We start from the raw sequence: 23,835 nt of genomic DNA on the forward strand, positions 1-23,835 counted from the left end.
CAGAAATTTTCTGATATATGTAGTAGATTAAACATGTGCATTTATATCCATTTTGATTTGGAACCTCACTAAAATGGGAGTTACAGAAAAGATATCAACAGAAAAAGAAAAATAGGAGAGAACACAATGACAGAAAACAGCATGTTAATACGTTTTTGAAAGATAGGAAGTAGATGTAGAAGTTAATAGTCCAAGAGCAAAGAAAACTGAACACTAAGAAAAGGATACTAATGCAAAGCAATTCATGTTGCACGCTGCAGTTCCCCACTAAGGGTTAAGTAATACAAGGATCCGATAACTGAAAAGGTTGCCAAGAGGCAAAAGATGATGGATGGTACCAAAAACAAGGAGACTGGTTGAAAATCTGTAAAAGGAGCATTTACATCTCTAGATTTCCTCTTCTACCCCAGGCAAAATACAGGAAATATGTTTATTCTGTGGAAAAAATTAAGGGAAGAAGCTCCAGTCCAAAAGATTCAGGCCTATCAGAGGAGGAAAACTGAAACCTGGAGAGTTACGTCACAGTTTACCTCACCCTTTATCTTCTCCACTGCGAGAATACTAACAGCCAGGCAAGTGTCACCAAGCAAGAAACTAAAGGCCTGGTCTCTGACCAGGCTAAAGAATTTCAAAGAAAAGAACTACAGATTCTAACATCTGGATATCACCCAATTTAAAAATAAAGGATAAAAATTTGTAATCATTTTTTAACATGATAAAAAATACAGGTTACCTCTAAACTACTATGCTGTTCTAAGAGTCTATCATTTTTTACCCTGTCTACACTTAATTATTAAAGCTGAGTTTATCAAAGGCTTTAGATTTTCCCAGGAAAAAAAAATTAGAAATGTTGGCAAAGCTTACATTAAAAGGTTCTTGGCCTAATTAAGAGTCTTACACTTCTCAGTCAAAACTTACTTTAAGTAGAAAGCCTAAGGAAGAAGGGTAATTTATGAATCTTAAAGCTTACAAGGGCAGAATCAGAAATCACACTAAGTATACTGCTATTAGTTGGACATGCCATATCCAGTTAGAGATCTGTGGTAGGCTGAAAAATGTCCCCCAAAGATATCCAGGAAACTTCATTCCAAATAGAACACCATTTATACCATAAATAGAAGATGGCATTGCTTACCCTAAATATAAGTAGTCCTAAATTAGATATGATAGAAAGGAAACGATACTAATTCTAGTATACAATGCTCTTAAAATACTGTAAAACTAAGCCCACACTAATTTGGTTGAAGAGGGAAAAATCAGAAAGTCTTGGATATTAAAAACTAGAAAATAAACATACTTTATCCTTATAAACAGAGAAAATGGATAAAATCTGGCACAGGACTAAGTCTCTAATGTGATGCAATGTAATTTAATTCCCTGTCCCTGGACCATCTAAAATCACATCTCCTCCCACCATTGGAAGCTACACCTGTCTGTAATCAACTTACGGCAACTGAAAAGGAAAATTAAGGTCTTTATATGCAATAGCAATCATAAAAAGTCCATTTCACTTGCTAAAGAAAGAAAGCTTGGTAACAATGTCTAAGAACAGTGGTTTCAATGCCAAAGAATTAGGTGAGATTAAAAAAACTTAAGCATTCCTTCTTTGAAAGTTGTAAAGAGATATGATAAGAGTCATGAATTATTAGAAAAATGTATTTTAAACTCTGCTTTCTTTAGCAGAATATCATAAATACTGTGTTTTCTATTGTCATTCAAGTTCAACTAGTTAATAGAAACTTATATTTTCATTTTTTAGAAGGGGTAGGAAAGTTACTAATCTCTTGGAAGAAGCTAAGTACAGTCTCACCTCTGGCTTTGGCAAATCAAAAGTTTGAAAATGGAATACATGAGACTACTCCCATGACAGTAGCCTAAAGTGAGGCCACAGTAAGATTAAAAAAATCAGAGTGAAACTGAAAAAGCAAAATAATGAAAATTACAAAGGCTACAACAGCTGAATATAAATGAAATTGTGCATATGAGTGAGAAAATTGCCTCCTGCTTCCCATGAATGGATTTGTACTAAATTGGAGCCTATTTAGGATAGCCGCATTAATACATTTTATACTCAGAATACCCTTTAGAAGATTTAACACTAACGCAGTAGGAATGCAAAAGAACTACTGCATTAAATACATCAGGCAGGCATATAACTAAGTACCACATCAAGCCAGGTGCCATTTTATCAACTGACAGCAAATCCCCACAAAAGGGAACACTGAAAACACTATGAAAGTATATACAGGATGGGGCAAAAGTAGGTTTACAGTTGTTGAGTATGCAAAATGAAGAGTTTAATCTTATACTATTATTTAGTAATTACTGTGATATTTTCCACATGAACAACTGTAAACCTACTTTTGCCCCACCTTGTATTAGTGGTAAAAATTACATAAGTTAGCAGTGGAAAAGTGTACTTTGAACAAATAAGAAACTAGACAGAAAATTATCATAATCATGCAAATTATCATTACAAAGGAAATATATCAAGAAATAAAGACTGAAATCATTAAAATTTCATAGAAAACAGAATGGATTAACCACAGACTAATAACTAGTATAGTACAATGCTATGCCATTAATTAAACTTTTACCAAAACAGGCAGTTGTGAAACATTTTTTAATGAAGTGTCTTGTATATAGACACAAATTTAAGTGTCTCTTATGCAAAATTTATAAGAAATTGACAATGTCCCAAGATAAATAAAATGTGACCCTTTCAGAGCCATTCCATATACTGTATAATCTTAATAATTTGGAGGTAAAGTGTATAAAAGTGAAAATCCTATTAAAATGATGACAGGAGAAAAAAATTCAATAGGAATATAGTCATGTGATAGTAATGAACTTCATAAAAAGTCAGTTTTATCTATTGTAACTATCTCTATTTCCATTTAAGAGATATAATGTTTTTAGGAAAATAAAATAGTAAGAGTTTTTCTTTCTCTTTCATTAAAAATTCTTTACCTAATACATTTTCACAGAGACTGGCAGGAAGAAGGAATTCTTAAGTATTGCTTACTATAATAACATAGTCACATATATTGATTATCATCGTATGATCATCACAGAATTTCAGGGTTAAACTGCTACAGCCTGTATATTTCACAAATTAAGAACTGGAGAACCAAAGAAATACTTAGTGGCTGATGTCAACCAGAGACCACTTCCAACCCACTGGGATGTCTCTGAGGAAGATGTGAAAGCAGCAAAGCTCATGTTACTGTTTCGTGAATAATGGGTGTTTGCATTCTGGACTCCTTGCAAGGAAACAAGTGGGAATTTACAGTCACTGAAAAGATTTTTAAAAGTAAAAAGATACAGCATAAATCAGAATATTCATATGTACATGCCACAAGAAGAATAAAATAGCTATAAATTCAAAAGATATTTGCTTATATTAGTAAACTATAAAACTGGTCAAATTTGAAAGGCTAGGGGAAAACATAAGAATACATTTGCATTTCTTTACTGAATATTTTCTAAGCCCTTTTGGACCAAACACTATCCTGGACACTGGACATTTCTACATAAATAAGAAAGGACAGGACGAATAACCTTAAAGAAGCCCACAGTTTTTGTAAGATAAAAACGTAACAGTAGGTACTTAGTAAGGGGGTGGTTATTTTACTATTATAAGAAACAGCAAGGCATCTTGAAGGTGTTTTCTTCTTTACATTCAATATTATTTTGTATTAGTTTCACGTATACAGCATAGTATTGTCTGTGTTTCCTATGCTGCATTTTTTTATTCCTGTGACTATTTAGTAACTACCAATCTGAACTCCTCAATCCCTTCACCTCTTTCACCCAGTCCCCCAACCCTCTCCCCTCTGGCAGCCATCAGTTAGTGCAGATCCAAAGGTATATTAAAAATTATATATACCATGATCAAGTAGCATTTATCCCAAAATGCAAAAATAAATCAACATTAAAAAATTATTGTAATTTACTACAAAAATGTCATAAAAAGGGAAAATGGCATGATAATCTTAACAGAAAAGGCATCTGTTAACTCCTCAAACCATTTATAACTGACAAAAAAATTTTGTAAATTAGAAACAAAGCAGAGATCCAAGATGGTGAAGGAGTAAGTAGAAGCTACACTAACCTCCTCAAAGGCCCAGTCTGGAATTATAATTAAATTGTAGAGAAATCATCCAGAATAACCACCTGAACACTAGCTGGAGAGAAGCCCTATACCTATGGAGAGACAAAAGAAACCACTTCACCCCAAGAAGACTGGTAGACAATGCGGAGAGGACACGAGAGGCCTGGCTGGGCTCCCACAGGTGGCAGCTGAGGTGCCAGGGGGCTATTTCAGAGGCCAGGGGTTTCCCCTTAGAAGTATAGGGTCTAAACTCCAAGCTGGGCTCCCCAGCCTACAGCACCAGAACAGGAAAGTAACACAGATAACATCCAACTGTGAAAAGCAGCAGGTTTCTGTCTGCCAGGGACAGACAGCTGGAGACACAGTCAGCATCTTAATGAGCCAATAAACAAAATTTCATATGCAGCCACTTATCCTGGGTGCTCTGGCAGAGGGAGGGCAGTGTGTTCTAGAGATGCTTCAGGAGAGTCTAGAGAGAGAACTGAAGGAACAGCCATTAGGAACCCTGTGCTGAGTCATTCCCCATACTACTGAAGCCACTATTCTCAGGCAAAGCACTCCTCTCCAGGGGCATCAGCCTGAGGGGATGCAATAACCCCACCAAAGGAATTACTCTGCCCCACCCAGTGGTGCTTAAACCCTGCTGCTGATTACAGCTTGAGGCTATATCACTGATCAGTTAAATAACTAAGGTAGAAAATACAAAGAAGTAGCCAAAATGGGAAGACAAAGAAACAGACCCCAAATGAAAGAAAAAGAATTCTCCAGAAGAGGAACTAGATGAAATGGAGGCAAGCAATTTATCAGATAGAGAGTTTAGAGTAATAATTATAAGGATATCTGACAGCATCAAAAAAGACATAGAAACCATAAAGATGGACCAGTCAGAAATAAAGAATGCAATATCTGAACTAAATAACATAACGGAAGGAATAAACAGTAGGTTAGATGAAGCAGAGGATCAAATCAGTGATTTGAAAGACAAAGTAGGAAAACCACCCAGGCAGAGCACCACAAAGGAAAAAGAATTTTAAAAAATGAGGGGAGCTTAAGAAACATTGTGGATAACATGAAACATAACAATATCCACATCAAGGGAACACCATAAGGAGAAGAGAGTGAGTAAGGGATCAAGAACCTATTTGAAGAAATAATGACCGAAAACTTCCCTAAGCTGGTAAGGAAAAAGACACACAAGCCCAGGAAACTCGGAGAATCCCAAACAAGTTGGATCCAAAGAGGCCTACACCATGACACATAATTAAAATGACAAGGCTTAAAGACAAGGAGAGAATCCTAAAAGCCACAAGAGAAAAGAAGGTGGTTACATACAGGGGAGCACCAAATAGACTGACATCCAACTTCCCAGCAGAAACGTATCAGGCCAGAAGGGAGTAGTGTGAAATATTCAAGGTGATATAAAGCAAGGATCTACAAACAAGGCTACCATTTAAAATCAAAGGAGAAATAAAGAGCTTCCCAAACAAGAAAAAGCCAAAGAAGTTTGTCATTACCAAACCAGTACTGCAACAGATGTTAAAGGGCTTGCTTTAAGAAGAAAAAAAGAATGAAAAAAAAATGAAAATAGTCTAACAATAAAATGGCACTAAATATGCATATATCAATAATTATCTAAATGTAAACAGCGTAAATGCTCCAACCAAAAGGTGTAAGGTAGCCTAGTGAATAAGAAAACAAGACCCATATGTATGCTGCCTCCAAGAGACACATCTCAGATCTAAATACACACACAGTCTAAAAGTAAAGGGCTGGGAAAAGATATTTCATGCAAATGCAAAGAAAAGAAAGGTGGGGTAACAGTACTTATAACTGACAAGATAGACTTTAAGACCAAGGCTGTAGTAACAGACAGAGAAAGACACTACATAACAATAAAGGGAACAATCCAACAAGAGGATATAACCGTAGTAAACATTTACAGACCCAACACAGGAATACCTTAATATGTAAAGCAAATCTTGATGAACATAATGGGAGAGAATCTACTGAAATACAGTCATAGATGGGGATTTTAAGACCCTATTAACTTTAATGGATAGATCTTCCAGACAGAAAATCAACAAGACAGTGGCCTTAAATGACACACTACATCAAATGGATTTAATTGATATCTTCAGAATATTTAATACCAAAGCAGCAAAATATACATACTTTTCAAATACACATGGAACGTTTTCTAGGATAGACCACATGTTAGGACACAAAACAAGTCTCAATAAATAGAAGAATGAAATCATAGCAAGCATCTTCTCTGACCACAATGCTATGAAACTAGAAATCAATCACAAGAAGAACACTGAAAAACACACAAAGGCATGGAAGCTAAATAACTTGTTATTAAACAATGAGTGGGTCAACAATGAGAACAAGGAAGAAATCAAAAGATACCCTGAGACAAATGAAAATGAGGACACAACAATTCAAATCTGTGGGACTCTGGCAAAGCAATTCTAAGAGGGAAATTCAAAGCATTACAGGCCTAACCGCTCCCTCCCCAAAAAAGAAAAAGCTAGAATAAACAATCTAACTAACTTGAAAAAGAACAACAAACAACACCTAACCATAAGTACAAGGAAGGAAATAATAAAGATAAGAGCACAAATAAATGAAAGAGTCTAAAAAGAAACAATACAAAAGACCAATGAATCCAAGAGCTAGGTTTTTAAAAAGATAAACAAGACTGACAAACCTTTAACCAGACTCACAAACAAAGAGGACCCAAATGAATAAAATTAGAAATGAAAGAAGAGAAATAACAACTGACACCAAAGAAATACAAAGGATTGTAAGAAAATACTATGCCAAAAAATGGACAACATGGACAAAATGGATGAAACTCCTAGAAACATACAATCTTCCAGAATTAAATCAGGAAGAATCAGAGAACCTGAATAGACAGATTACACCTAGTGAAAGTGAAGTAGTAATCATAAACCCCCACAAACAAAAGCCCCGGATGGCTTCCCAGGTGAATTTTACCAGGTGAGTTTTAGTACAAGAAGAACTAATACCTTCTCTTTTCAAATTATTCCAAAAAAATTCAAGAAAAGGGAAGACTCCCAGACTCATTTTACAAGGTCAGCATTATCCTAATTCCAAAACCAGATGAAGACACTACAAAGAAAGAAAATTATAGGCCAATATCCCTGATGAACACAGACACTAAAATACTCAATAAAATATCAGCAAACCAAACACAGCAATGAATAAAAAAAGATCACACACCATGATCAACTGGGATTTATTTCAGGAACACAATATTGGTACAACATTCACAAATCGATAAATGTGATCGCCACATAAAGAAAATGAAGGCTAAAAACCACATGATCATATTAATAGATGAAGAAAAAGAATTTTATAAAATCCAGCACCCATTTATGATAAAAACTCTCAGCAAAGTGGGATGAGAGGGAACATACCTACACATATTAAAGGCCACATACGACAAACCCACTGCCAGCATCATACACAGCACACAAAAACTGCAAGCATTCCCATTAAGATCAGGAACAAGACAAGGATATCCGCTTCCACCTCCCTTATCCAACATAGTACTGGAAGTCCTAACCATGGCAATTAGACAAGAAGAAATAAAAGGCATCCAAATTTGAAAGGCAGAAATAAAACTGTCATCATTTGCAGATGACATGATACTATACACAGAGGGCCCCAAAGATTCCACCCAGATGCTACTAGAACTGATAAATGATCTCAGCAAAGCAGCAAGATACAAAATTAACATCTAGAAATCAGCTGTATTTTTATATGCCAGTAACAAACTAACAGAAAGGGAAATTAAGAAAACAATCCCATTCACTACAATCACTACAAAAAATAAAATACCTAGGAATAAACCTGAGTATGTAAAAGACCTGTACTCAGAAAATTATAAGACACTGAAGAAGATACAAAAAGAGGAAGCACACACCATGTCCATGGATAGGAAGAAGTAACATCATTAAAATGTCCAAACTACCCATAGCAATCTATACATTCAACACGATTCTTATCAAGATTCCAATTCTAGTTCTGTAGTTCACAGAACTAGAACAAATATTTCAAAAATTTATATGGGGCCACAAAAGACCCTACATAGAAACAGCGATGCTGAGAAATAAGAACAAAGTTGGAGGAATCACACTACCTAGTATCAAACAATACTATGAGACCATAGTAATCAAAACAGCCTGGTACTGACATAAAAACAGACACATAGATCAATGAAACAGAATAGAGAGCACAGAAATAAACCCACACCTTTATAGTCAATTAATATTTGACAGAGGAAGCAAGCACATACAATGGGCTAATGATAGTCTATTCTATAAATGGTGTTGGGAAAATTGGACAGATACATGCAGAAAAATGAAACTAGACCACCTTTTTATACCACACACAAGAATAAATTCAAAATGGATCAAAGACTTAAATGTTAGACCCAAAGCCATTAAAAAAAAATCACTGAAGAAAACATCAGCATCAAAATCTCAGACAATGCTCATAGCAATATTTTATTAGATATATCTCCCCAGGCAAAAGAAACAAAAGGAACTACATCAAACTAAAAAGGTTTTGCACAGCAAAGGAAAACATCAACAAAATAAAAAGACAACCCACAAAATGTAAGAACATATTCACCAATACCATCTGATAAGGGGTTAATACCCAAAATTTATAAAGAACTTACAAAACTCAACACCAAAAAAAAACAAACAACCCAATTCAAAAATGGGCAAAACACCTGAATAAGTACTTCTCCAAAGAGGACCTACAGATGGTCAATACTCAGTTAAAAAGATGCTCAATGTTAGTTAATTATCAGAAAAATGCAAATTAAAACCACAATGAGATACCATCTCACACCTGTCAGAATGGCTATCATACATCAATAAATCAACAAACAAGTGCTGGCAAGCATGTGGAGAAGGGGAACCCTTTTGTACTGTTGGTGGGAATGCAGGTTGGTGGAGCCACTGTGGATAGCAGTATGGAGATATCTCAAAAAATTATAAATGGATCTGCCTTTTGACCCAGCAAACCCACTTCTGGGAATATATCTAAAGGAACCCAAAACACTAATTCGAAAGAACATAAGCACCCTTATGATCACTGCAGCATTATTTACAATCACCAAGATATGGAAGCAGCCCAAGTGCCCATGAGTAGATAAATGGATAAAACAACTGTGGGACATTTACACATTTGGAAGACTACTAGGCTATGAAAAAGAAGAAAGTTTTATCCTTTGCAACAGTATGGATAGACCTGGAGAAAAATATGCTAATTGAAATAAGCCAGTCAGAGAAAGGGAAATACCATATGATTTCACTCACATGTGGGATCTAATGAACAAACTGAACTAAAAAGGAAAATGGGGACAGTCTCATAGATGGAGAGGAAGATAATAGCTGTGGATGGGGAAGGGAGGTGAGGGGGTGAAGAGACAGAAAAAGAGAAAAGGACTCATGGACATGGACAACAGTGTGGTGATTGCTGGGGGAGGAGGTATAAAGGGACTAAATGGTAATGGAAAAACAATACAATAAAGATTAAATTTTTAAAAACAGAAAAAAGAGAAACAAAAATGTCTTAAAGTTATAAAAGGTATCTAACTAAAATTTACCAAAAATATACATAATGGAGAAAATTTAAGCACATTCCTTTGGGGTTCAAAATAAAGTAATGTCCCCCTCTCCTCCATCCAATGAGAGTCAACATTTAAACTATTGCTAAAAGTCCTGGCCAATATATAAAACTAAACAATTATTAGAACTAAAAGTGTTCAGCAAGATTGTTGAATCAACAAAATAAATCAATCAACAGTGTGACAGTACACTAGAAGTAGCAAATTTTTTCAAAGGCACCGTTTACTATAAAAATGGAAATTACTAAATATCTAAAAAATGGATTAACAACCATTAAAAACTTAAGCTCAACTGGAGAACAGAAAAAGACCTGAGAAGAGCTATACCTTATTCATTCAATTTAACACTATAAAAACACTGATTTTCTCCAAATTAATCTAAATTCAAATCAATTCCAAATAAACTCCCAAGAAGAATTTTTGGGTAATCTGACAAACTGAGTCTGAAATGTATACATTAAACAAAATATCCACAAATATTTAAGAAAATATTGGCAAAGAGCAGGGAGTCTTGACTTATCTGATATCACTTACAAAATCATTGTCACAAGAAGTGTGGTAACAGAATGGGAACAGACTAATAAATCAACTGACTATACTAAACATCACAGTCACTTATGGTCAGGCCACTTCTCTTACATACCACCAAAATTTCACACATGCATGGGTCTTAACGATGAGTTTAACACAATGAAGTTTATTTTAATTATCATTATATTTAGACTTTAAATCTTTCAGTCTAGGGAGATTAGGCCTGGAAAAATACTGAAACTTAAAAGATCTAACTTCTATCTTTCCTAAAATAGAATTTTCTACAATTTCTGTCCCCAGCCTCTAAATCTGCCCTCCATCTCCTCCTCCTTCAACCACAGATTTTCCCTTTATCTCTTTGGCAAGGAAGGCTAGATGGAAGACAGAAACCAATCACATATCACATTTATCTTAACTTGCATAATAGCAGCATTTTACTACATACGCAAAGCATATATAGTCGAGTGTTTAATACATAGTGTTCAAAAATATTAGTTTCCTTCCTTTTTTTCCAGGTATCTAGCTTGATGCCTCTCTATATAACTTCACAACTAGCCAATGCCCTAATTTCTAAGGGCAGAGTTAGTGAAGGCAAAATGCAGCATATGCTGAGGGGTACCATAGGAAATACAACTCTCTTCTATAGAGTAGTGGCACTCACACTTGAACATGCATCACTCACTTGGAGAGCTCGTTAAAGCACACAAATTGCTGGACTCCACTCGCAGTTTCTGATCACTAAACCTGGGGTGAGTGGCTTTCCTGACAACTTCTTGGGTGGTGCCAATGCAGCTGTCCACAGGCCACATTTGAGAAACACTGTCCTATAAAGCACAGGATCTCAAGTGAAGGCAATTTTGCTCTCCAGGGAAAAATTAAGCAGTGGCTGGAGAGGTGGAAAGGACAGGGAATACTGGCATCTACATCTAGTAAGTACAGACTGAGTACATCTCTAAACATCCTATCATGCACAGGACAGCTCCCCACAGCCGAGAATTACCATGCCAAAGACATCAATGGTGCTGAGGCTACAAAACCCTGATTCAGAGTAAAACAAAACTTACTCCAAATAAATGATTTGACTGATAAGTTGGTGAAAGTCCTTTAGTGAGTTTCAGAAATTTGACATGGAATATTCAAAAAACTGTATTTTTCTTCAAGTATAGATAACTCTTTGAATTTTACTCATCCACAGCAAAATGAAGTTTTAGAAATGTTAATACTTAAAGGTATATTGGCCTACAGTAAGAAATAAGCACTAATATAGCATTATTCATAGATTTCTAGTAAAATAAAACAAATTAACATTCATTTTCAAGGACAAGAAAATTATTATATTAAAAAACTAGCTTTCTTGAAAAATAGTGATCAGCTATGTTTATTTCTTAAACTGAGTGAAAAACAAAAAACTGTTCATTTCACTATTTTATATATTCATCATAGATGAAATGTTTTACAACAATCGGTTTTAGAAAAAAACAGTGATTACACAAGCAATCCACACTGAGCAGTATGAGTCTGAGGAAAGTACTTTATGCACACATGCACGCACACACATGCACATGCACACGCACGCGTGCACACACACACACACACACACACACACACAAACTTACTCCAGTGGGTTGAAAAATAAGTCCATCCATTTCATGGCTAACTTCTTTGGCAAAATTTCCTTCAAGTAGCTATAAAATAAATAAAATTAAACAATCACTTTAAAGTATTTTAAACTTCTGTAAACTTTGTACAAACTTTCTTAAATTTCAAGAACTGAAATACGAAATGGGAGGGAGGGATGGTCCAGAGGAACATAGGTTAATATAAGTTTTTTTTAATACATAAAGATTTCCATTCCATGGAAGGCTAGATACCTTGAATAACAGTCCTAACTACCACAGACAAAATGATGAGCAAAATGCTAATAGCATATTTTTAAATGCATTGCTGAGCCAGCAAAAAGAAATTTTAATATGAATTAAAATTCATTGTAGATTAAAAGCACTGGTCTCAATGACAAAGTAAAAATAGAATCTCTGGGAAGTAATAGATAAAGGGAATTAAAAATAAACACATAGCACTGACAGGTGTGGCTCAATTGGTTGGGTATCACCCCACAAAGTGAAAGGATGCCGGGTTCAATTCCCAATCAGGGCACATGATTAGTTGCAGGTTCGGTTCCTGGTCAGGGAGTGTGAGAGGCAACTGTCAACGTTTCTCTTTCACATCAATGTTTCTCTCCTCTCCTTCTCCCTTCCCCCTCCCCTCTCTCTAAAGATAAATAAATCAAATATTTGGAAAATAAATAAATATACATATACAACAAAGGAGATAACAGAGAGACCTGTTTGGGGATAGAAGGATGGGGGGAATCCTCTGAGAAGCTGTAACCACAGCTAGTTCAGGTATGGAGAAAGCAATCCAAAAATACATTTTCTGTGTTTTTCCAATCCCTCAAGCAGAAAAAAATTTAACCTTTCTTTTTTGTCTTACTTTGTCTTTTTTATATTTTCCAAGCACAGAATTTCATTATAAGGGATATACAGTACAAAATAGAAGTAACAGTTTTCTCAATGTCTTATCTACTCAAGGGCAGAGTTATACACTCAGTGCTCTCCTATTATTTCTGAGCAAGTAGTTTTGTTTTTTTTTTTTAATTGAATTTATTGGTGTAACATTGGTTCACAAAACCATACAGGTTTCAAGCAAACAACTCAATAAAACATCTGCATGCTATATCATGTGTCCACCGCCTCAAGCACTGTCTCTTTCCAACCTCATTCTACCCCCGTTTGACCACCTCCACCTAGTCCCCACCACTCTTTCCCCCTGGCTATCACCACCCTGTTATCTGTATCTATGTGTTATGTATATATGTTCTTTGGTTACTCCTTTCACTCTGTCCCCCACCCTCCCTTCACGCTGATAGCTGTCAGTCTGTTCCATGTGTCCATGCCTTTGTTATTATTTTGTCAGTTTATTTTGTTCATTATGGTATTTGTCTTTCTCTGACTGGCTTATTTCACTTAATATAATAACCTCCAGATCCATCCATGCTGTTGCAAAAGGTATGATTTCCTCCTTTTATACGTCCGTGTAGGATTCCAATGTGTAAATGTAACACAGAGTTTTACTCCACAATCCACTCATCTACTAATGGCCACTTAGGCTATTTCCTGATCTTGGTTATTATAAATAATGCTGCAATGAACATGGTGGGGAGGTGGGCATATATTCTTTGGATTTAGTGTTTCAGGATTCTTAGGATATATTTCCAGAAGTGAGAGCACTGGGTCAAAAGGCAGCTCCATTTTCAGTATTTTGAGGAAACCCCATACTATTTACCACCATGGCTGCACCAGTCTGCATTCCCCCATGCAGTGCATAAGGGTTCCCCTTTCTCCACATCCTTGCCAGCACTTGTTTTGTGTTCATTTGTTGATGATAGCCATTCTGTCAGGTGTGAGGTGATATCTCATTGCAGTTTTAATTTGCATTTCTCTGATGATTATTAACATTGAGCATCTTTTCATATGTCTATTAGCCATCTGTAGGTCCTCTTTGGGGAACTATCTATTCAGGCCCTTTGCCCATTTTTAAATTGGATTGTTTGGGGTTTTTCAGCATTGAGTTATATAAGTTCTTTATAAATTTTGGGTATTAACCCCATACCAAAACTGAAAATCAAAGAGCAGTAGTAAAGATGTTTATAGAACGCAGACAGAAAAGCAGTAAGAACACAACCACTGAAACAATTTGACTTAGCTGAAAATTATAGGACATTCCACCTAATAAGAGGAGAAAACACAATTTTTCCCAAGTGCATACAACACATTGATAGGTCCAAGTAATACAAAGAATGTTTTCTGACCACAAAGAATTAAATTATCTATCATTAAGCCCTAGTTGGTGAAGCTCAGTGGATTGAGTGCAGGCCTGTGAACCAAAGGGTAACCAGTTTGATTCCCAGTCAGGGCACATGCCTAGGTTGCAGGCCAGGTCCCCAGTAGGGGATGCATGAGAGGCAACCACACATTAATGTTTCTCTCCCTCTCTTTCTCCCTCCCTTCCCTTCTCTCTAAAAAAATAAATAAATAAAATCTTAAGGAAAACAACAACCGTCCTAAAAAAAAATTATATATCAGTAAGAGAAAGATATCCAGAAAGTCCCCAATGTTTGGAAACTTAATAACTTGCTTCTAAATAACACATGAATAAAAGAAAAAATCAAAAGGAAAAAATTTAAATATTTCATATTGAATGAAATGAAAATACAGTAATTGAGATTTGAGAGGTACAGCTAAAGTGTGTTTACAGGAATATTTACTGTACTAAATAACTAATTAGAAAAGAAGAAAGGTCACAAGTCAATATCAACTTCCACCCTAAGAAACTAGGACTACAGATGCAAGAAGGAGCCACTTGGCCTGAGATTGGACCACCAATGAAGAGGACCACTTTCCCTGAACCTCAGACCTAGACATTGTCCAAGAGGTTCAGGGCTCAGTAGATGGCGGAGAAGTTGATGAAATGTCTTGCGAGTCTTTAAAGATGGAAGTTGTAGTTAGAAAATAGTATGTCTGACTTAAAATTTTAAAGTAGGAATAAGAGCCAGGGATAAGTTGCCAAACTCAAAGTGACTAAATCAGAATAAAGTCATTGAGACTAAATTTCAAAGAAATAGTGAGGTCAGGCTTATAAAAAGGTCAAACCAAACAGAGCAAGTTGTATTAAAGTAAGGTTGATGGGCAGCCTTTGAGAGAAGTTTATGTCAGACACTGTCTGCAAGGAAGAAGTAGTTACAAGGAACCAAAAAGAGTTAAAGACTTAGTTAAATATCATAGCTTGAAATGTCAGGTTTTATTTGAATAATTTAAATATCAAATAATTTTAAAATTCACTTTGGTATTCTTTTGTCTCTAATATTATATTCCAAAACAGAATGTCCTATCCTTTTCAACTATCCTATTTTTCTCCTCTTCTATATTTTAAGTAAAACTAATTTATGGAATGCACTGGTGTTCTTATGTAAGAAGTACTAAGGTTTTCTTAGATAATTTGTTGGATGGTAACATCTCAATAAAACAATAATTTCATTCAGTGTTCCTTAGGGTCGATATTTCCTGACTGCTTAATAATGCTGGAAACCCACCAAGCAGCAGGATGCCTGGGGACCCAATGATAACGTAAGCCTGGGCATACTAGTAAATAGTAGACATGATATATCAAGTAATAATTAATAAAGTATGATAGTATTTTATAAAATTTACTTATAAAATTTACATTTGCTTATCTGTGAAGATAATAGCATCACAAACACCATCATAAATATCCTACAGAAGGCATTTAACTTTCCATGGGTGGAACTAAGATTATGCCAGGTGATTGACTGACATTGATACTTTATACATCTATAAATCAGGAAGTAATTGAGAACCAAATCATTATAAATACATAAGCACAGAAAGATAATACAAAGTGGCTTGAAATTAGAAACGAGGAACAAAAGAGAAACTGTAAAGTTACAAAGCATAGCAAGGAATCTTTTGGAAAGAAGCAAAATGATAGCTTAAGACGACAAATAAGAAAATGAATCTGCAATGTAATTGGGAATGGGAATTGGCAACATCAATTCATTATATTATAATATTAAACAAGAAAAGAATAAACTACCTCTGCCTTTCTGTTATGGAGTATTCTACTCACATCAGATGTTTTCTGAGCAAATATTCCCACATAACCCCAATTCATTGCCTCAGAAGACTCAATATAGTAGCTTGTATCTGCTGATATTTTTACCTGGTTTCATAACAAAATTCAAGGTCTATTTTTACCACCCCCCCGATATGACTCTTTATTCTTCTTTCATCTCCCAAAGTCTAACTTCTGGTTTAGGCTAAGATTACCCAGTGCTTCTATATCCTCAATATTCCTCTAATCAGTATAGAATCATTCTATAAAACACATCCCTTTTGCTCAACAAAAATTCAGTATCATCATCTTTGTTTAAAAACAATGAACTGATTTCTATTATTTACTAATAATGCCTAAATAACTATAATATTAAAGTTGGTTCATCAAAATATAAATAGCCTCTAGAATATTCTCATTGGCTCTTTTATTAACCCATATTACTGCAATGAAAATTAAGCAAACTAACTCTCGTAAAACCCTCTCAACAAATTAGAATATCTAAAAACAAAATTTCTCTAGAAAATACAGTTTACTATTTTGGGTGGTTGTTAATCTTATTTTTAATCTCATAATTGAGGCATCATTTATCCATTCAGTCATTCAATGCACATTTAGTGCTAATAACTGACAGCCATTCTAGCAAATGTTTGAGATTTAAAAAAGATCGATCAGTCTCTGTTCTGGAAGAACTAATGCCAGGGTATCAAAAGTCACAAACTCAAATGCCTCTACATGCCAGGCCTGAACGGGACTGGATATAAGATTACAGGGACTAGTGAGAAATATGATGAGCTGGAGAGGGCATCTTCATCTACAAGCAAATTCATATTTTTTAAATATTGTATGTGCCCTGACTGGTGTGGCTCAGTGGATTGAGCACCAGACTGTGAAGCAAAGGGTTGCTGGTTCAATTCCTAGTCAGGGCACATGCCTGGGTTTCAGACAGGGTCCTTAGTAGGGGGTGTGCCAGGGGCAACCACACATTGATGTTTCTTTTTCTCTTCCTTCCCCTCAATTTAAAAGTAAGTAAAATCTTTTTTTATTTTAAAAATTTAAAAAATAAATAAATATTGTATGAGCTTAAACTTTCTGGGGCCTACCTAAATACACACAAAACAGTAATTTTACAGTAAATGCTTTTAATAAAAATGTTTAAAGATTTCTGAGGGGATAGAAAAGTAACTAAGGGAACTAAAAACCCAAAGTCATTCTGGCTCCAGAATCCATGTTCTTAACCTACTTTTCTAAAGCAGGGGTTAACACTGCCAGTCTAGGTTACATGTGCCTTTGACATACTCTGATAGCACCTGTGCTTTTCTCCACCACAGGATTTTCCTGTTTGATTGTCTGATTACCAAACTGAGCTGTGGACTTTTTAAGATCAGGAATCACATTTTATTATCACTGTATCCTCAACATCTATTTATAGTAATCTGCCACAGAGTAAATTCTCACATCACACATGTGTTAAATAAATAAAAAATGAATTGCGCAGTGACAAGATTGTTAAAGATAAGCAAATATAAATATATTGGTTAGGTAGAATATACATGGAATGTATTACATCCCAAGCAGCTGTGTAAAATAAAAACATTAAAATTTATAAGATATTTAAAAGTTGTTGATTTGATGCATATACAGCTTATTAAAGGAGCAAGTATTTTTAAACGCTAAAATCACCATTCATAGTTAATAACTTTCTCACCAACCACCCCGTATTGCCTTCATTATCTCCCATGGGGACAACAGTAAAAGGTTCCTAACCGGTCTTTTTGACTGTGGGTTCACTTTTATTCTCTAACCAATTTCTACTAACTACTGCTAGAACTGACTTTCAAAACAATTTGTTGTGTCACAGTCACATCTAAAAACCTTTTAATGTGCCTCACTGCCTATAGTACAAGTTTCCTTATCATGTATTTTTTTAAGTTCTTTTTTTTTTCAAGGCAACCTCTACTAAATGTTTTTTAAAATGTTTATCCAGATTGCAGCTGGTAAAAGTATAAGTGAGTATTTTCTTTGTGGATAGAAAAGCATGACACATTAGTCTGGAAGGATACTTAGCATTTTTGGAAGGAATGGAAGAAAAGACGGAATACTTAGCCATAAATACATGAGACAATTAAAAATAAAACTAATAAGCTGCAAGAGTGGCTGGTCTGAATATCACAAGAAAAAAAAATTACAGAGATAAAGAAACCAAGGAAGAGGTTTATAATTTGAGCATAAAGGGAAATCATACTTACTTATAAAATATAATTTAAGATTTTTGAACAAAGAACAATATGGTAAATTGCAAAACAATCTATCTCATTCAAAAATACATCCTTTGAGTGTGTACTGAAGCACTCAAAGGATGAAGCACTCTACCAAAAGAGACATCTGGCCTTTGCCCCCCACTACGAGGAGCTGATCTCTAGATCCTGGAATGTCCTGCCTGACGAGACTATCTGTGCTTGTTGGAGAACCTAACAATATGATTTATGATGGGGCTGTGGAATATGCCCTTATCAGTTCTGACCTCCAGAGAAACTGGAGACTAAATGTATTAGCCAAACCTCTGGAAGGGGCTAGAAACTAAAGGTCAGCCATGCAGACAGTGTGTGACTGAACCACAATATAAACCTCAGATTTTGAACACATGGGTGAGCTTCCCTGGTTGGCAATATTCTAATATTGCCATACATATTAGCCAGGGGTAGGTAACAGGACAATCAGAACCTTCACATTTGGGCCCCTCCCAGATTTTACCCGGCATGGCTTTTAAATTTTGGCCAGTTTTATTTTGTATCCTTTAGTTACAGTAAAAAGGTAATGGTAAGTATAGTGCTTTCCTGAGTTCTATGAGTCTGTCTGGTAAACTATTGAACCTGAAGGACTCCCTGGGAACCTCAGATTTGTAGCCAGAAGGTCTAAAGTGAGGGTGGCCCTGGGACTCCCATATTCATTTGCAGCTGGTGTCTAATGGTGGGCAATGTTGTAGGGACTGTGCAGTTGGCCTAAATTCACTGCAATAAAAGTGTCTGTCACTGTATTTCTCTAATTGCCACAATTTAGACTGTCCTCCAAATCACAACCGTCAGCAGGAAAGCATATGACTTCCCCTGCTGGGCATTATTGCCAAGAGGCTATTCAAGCCATGGCAGTCTACAGAATGATGCCATTGTCACCCTGTCAGTTAATGGGTAAAGTGACCCAGTTCAGACATCCCAGATGAGATCTTTAAAGGACACTGAGTATCTCTGGATGAGGGCAACCCATACTGAGATATCAAATGGCATTTATCTGTAAACTACACATGTTTTATAGCCCAATAAAGTACCAGGAAAATGGAAGGAGACTTTAAGAAATAAACTTTGTTTTCCACAATATAAAAAACATATAACATTTCCTGTATTCTTTGTATCAACTTTAAGCGAGCATAGAAAGTTCAAAACCGTAAAAACAGGACTTAAGATTTTTACCTAGACCACTGTATAAAATATTTCATGAACAAAATAGCAAAATGTTATACTTCTGTTACAGCGATTTTATTTCTAGTACTTAAACATTTGTCAACTATTTAATGCAGCAAAGATTAAATGGTTCATGAGACTTAACTAACACCATTAAAGAATACTTGCTTTCATAGCTATATTGCCATTAATCTCTAAATGCAACTTAAAATTCTTACTATTTCTCTTTGGTGCAGCTACCTTTACATTCTCTCCCCAAGAGGCCCCATCCTACCTCAGCCTAGTGTAGGGGCGCACGCATGCGCACACAGCATATGTGAACACGGATCTGCCCTCAAAGTCCCTAGGCTATGACCAGGAAATCTATGAACATGCAAAAGAAAGGCCAATGATAAACATATGGAAAAAATGAAAATCCTTGAGAACGAGGAAAAGAAATGGACAGAACAAGCAGAAGAGACCCATAGTTTATGATGAGGTACTTGACACAAAATAGTAGGTTTCAGAGGTAAGGCTAAGCAAAGTGTATTTTAGGTATTGTTAGGGTAATGCACTTAATAAAAGCACTGATCTAGAATTATTATTCTGTCATTCTGAAGTATATAAAACTATGAATCATTGAAGATTCTACTTGAAAATAACATTAAAAAAAATCTTTGGGAGCTTCCTAATATCAGTAATAAAATCTACCCTAATTATATCTTGATGAAACACTGAGGTACACTACCAAGATTTAGAAAAGGAGACCTAGATATGTAATTACCTAAACCTTCATTTTTTCCTGGATGTAATCACATCCTTGGAAAGGGGAGTGGGGGTGAGGGAGACATAGGGTGAGAGAGACTTACTCTCTCATTGTTTCCAAATAAGAATATGAAGACTTTATATTCTACAGCATAAATAACTCTAGTCTAACATGCCTAAAAGAATCCTAAACATATGTAAGGCTTTCACTTAAATGCTTTTCTTCTCAGACAGCTCCTCTTGCCATAGTTCTGGATTAAGTATACTTATCTCACCTCATACATATTAGACAGATAGGACTAAAAGCTACATTCTTGGGTCTGTTACAGTTTGGTTTTTCTGGTCATCCCATCAAAAGTAATGGGTAGCCATATTTTTTTTTCTCTACTTGCACAAACACTCTTAGGCCCATTTCTTTCAGATACTATGCCCAACTCTGAACATAAACAACACCTAACTCATCCTTATTCTTATACCTCCTTCATCACCCAAGTCTATTCCCATGACCCCAGCCCTCACTACCCATTAGATTTAAAACATTTCATCTTTACAGAGCTAAGATGATTCAACATTTAACAGTTTGACTTCTTCTATCCAAGTATAATCTTTGTGAGGCTAAGTATCATATCTAATTACTCCTGAATATTTTAAGCACCTAAAAACATATTAGTCAAATACACTATCATTAAAAAATAGATAGATTAAGAATATAAGCTCAAGGCATCAGGTTAACCAGAAGTCTAATTTAACTTTATCCATGTGGAACCAAATATAGTCATCCTAAAGATTAATGCATGTTTGCTGATAAAATAAGGCTATGAAGACAGTGACCCATTCATTACAGGTCTCACATCACAGTTTAAAACTTGCTGTCATTGTGCTGCAAAAACCATCATCAACAGGAGAAAATGATCTTGGTATAATGAATACTGAGAATAATTTTAATGATATTAAGTTGGTCTCTCCAAAAACCAGTAATAAATAGAATTTCACAAATTTAATCACTAATTCTCTTCTAAAAAACAAACCATATTAAATCTCCAAAACCATTTATGTGGCTAGAAATTTTTCTTCTCAGACTCATAATAAATAGAAGAAAAGTGGATTCTGTTCATTTGTTTAATAAAATTATACCCATAATAAAAGTTTCAATATAGATAATACTATGTCATTAATATCTTTAACCTTTTTTTTGGTTAATAATTCAAGAATCATGGCAAAGTATTGGGAGATTTTAATTCAGAAATATAGTTGTTGTGATAATACCTATGAACTAGAATAAAGTATTGATAAATTAAAATATTGTTCTTCCTTACCTTAAGTATCCCCCAGAAGTAATTTTTATATATTTTTAGAAGATAAAGGGGGTAATACAAATCATCTTTTTTTCTAAAATGCCTTTTTAGCATCTCAAAGGAACTGCAGAAAAGAGAAGGACATTAATAGTAAGATCTCAAGTAGGAAGAGTCTTATTATACTAACAGAAAAAATAACAGAGGAAGCAAGGTGAGGCTCAATGATTGAAGAGCTCCAAGAAGATGGAAAGTAGCAAGTTCTAGAGAAGGGGATGAAGAGCTTAAGCAACTAATAAACACATGACCCACCATAAATCCCATCCAAAATATAGGATGTGCATTATCACAGCAATTTAAAGCTATTTCCAACACTTTTCTTTTTACTTTTGTATAACATCCTAATCTTCTGGTCACATCCACCAGTTACTCTACCCTTAACTTTAATTTTCCAATGCCATCTACCAAACTCACAAGACCTTTAGCCCTTGAGTCAAGGTCTACTTCTTTATGAGTGCCACCATCCTGCCAGCACCCATATATAGACAATCCACCCAGAATCCTAGGATCCAAGGCCCTCAATTTTATCAGCTCTACTGACATTTGCTTCTACTCTACCTCATTGATCTCTTACACCACTCACAAAATTTGACTCAAAATGGATCACAGACCTATTCAAACCACAAAACTATAAAACTCCCAGAAAATAACAGAGGAGAAAATCTACATGGCCCTAGGCACAGCAATGGCTTTTAAGGCACAATACTAAAGGTATCAATGCATGAAGAAATAATTGATAAACTGGACTTCATTAAAATTAAAAACTGTTCTGCGAAAGACAATGTCAAGAGGGGAGAACATAAATCACAAGTTGGGAAAAATATGTGAAAAAACCCATCTGATAAAAAACTATTACCGAAAATATACAAAGAACTCTTTAAACTCAACAATAAGAAAATGACCAAATGAATTTGAAAATGGAGAGAAGACCTGAACACCTAAGACATACAGGTTGCAAGTAAGCATATGAAAAGATACTCAACATCATATGTCATTAGAAAACTGCAAATTGAAATGACAATGAGATACCACTACACACCTATTAGAATGGCCAAAACCCAAAACGCTGGCAACACCAAATGCTGAACAGGATGTGGAACAACACGCACTCTCATACACTGCTGGTGGGACAAAATAGGATAGTCACCTTGGAAGACAGTTTGGAAGTTTCTTACAAAGCTGAACACACTCTTATCTTACGACCCAGCAACCAGACTCATTAGGTATTTACTCAAATGTCCACACAAAAACCTGCACATGGATATTTATGGCAGCTTTACTCGTAACTGCCAAAACTTGGAAGCATTCAAGATTTCCTTCTGTAAGTAACTGAAAAAATAATTGTGGTACATTCAGACAATGGAATATACAAGGGGGCACACCCCCAAAAAACAAAAACAGAATTATCTTCTGGAGGGCCAGCCCCTTGTAGCACAGGCTTCCCCCACTACATAAATTTTCTAAGGAACCCATCTGAATCAGCGTACCAGCTGGCATTGTGAGAGGCTAAGTTCGGCTTCAGTGAATTTTTTTTGAAGACTCTTTCAACACATTTGCCCATTTCATGATGGGCAATTTACGAGTGGACCTGCCCACACCATGCTGAGCGTTCGGCAGTTTTTGACCAGAAACAGCATGATCCCTGTGCCCCATCCTCCCTATTCATCTGATCCCACCCTGAGCAACTCTCTTTTGTTTTCTTGGATATAAAAAGTCCTCAAAGGGAAATATTTTGCTGATGTGGAACAGTTAAAACAAAAAATGTCAGAAGCACTAAAAGGCATCAAAATTGACAAGTTCAAAAACTGTTTTGAGCAGTGGGGAAAAAAGTCTCTATAGGTATATTGCATCAAATGGAGAGTACTTTGAAGGTAACTGAAGTTTAAACATGTAAGAATAAATACACAATTTTTTATAAATTAATTCTAGGTTTGGGGAAAGAAGAGGGATATAGGATGCAACTGACCAAACACTACCAAACAGCACTCTTTCCCCACTGTTTACTATGTAACCTTCGTCATAATTCAAGTGACCACATATTTGTCTCTGTTTCCTGTTTTGTTCCTACGTAATATACCTGTGTGTGCTAAAATGTTCACAGCAAAACTATTTGTAAGAATCAAAGATAGAAACAACTCAAATATCTATCAATAGAAAGGATAATTATAGTACAATCAGACTATACTGCAGTAAAAATCATCAAACTATGTCTACATATAATAAGAGATTAATTGTACAAATGTTAACCAAAAGAAGCCAAACACACCAAATACATTATAT

At 35.4% G+C, this 23,835-nt stretch overlaps 1 protein-coding gene across 2 annotated transcripts in view; it reads right to left on the minus strand.

The window, feature by feature from the left end:
* RNGTT (RNA guanylyltransferase and 5'-phosphatase) overlaps positions 1 to 23,835 on the minus strand; it is a 242,293-nt gene that overhangs the window by 117,841 nt on the left and 100,617 nt on the right. Inside the window, exon 12 of one of the 2 annotated variants that reach the window (XM_045843818.1) lies at positions 11,930 to 11,998. The exons of the other annotated variant lie outside the window; for it this stretch is intronic. Coding sequence (XP_045699774.1) covers positions 11,930 to 11,998 — 69 coding nt within the window. The remainder of the gene's footprint in view (positions 1 to 11,929; positions 11,999 to 23,835) is intronic. 2 annotated transcript variants of the gene reach the window in all.

The sequence above is a fragment of the Phyllostomus hastatus genome, unplaced genomic scaffold (assembly GCF_019186645.2).
Source record: "Phyllostomus hastatus isolate PE091 unplaced genomic scaffold, TTU_PhHast_1.1 phas_contig_40, whole genome shotgun sequence".
Classification (NCBI taxonomy): domain Eukaryota; kingdom Metazoa; phylum Chordata; class Mammalia; order Chiroptera; family Phyllostomidae; genus Phyllostomus; species Phyllostomus hastatus.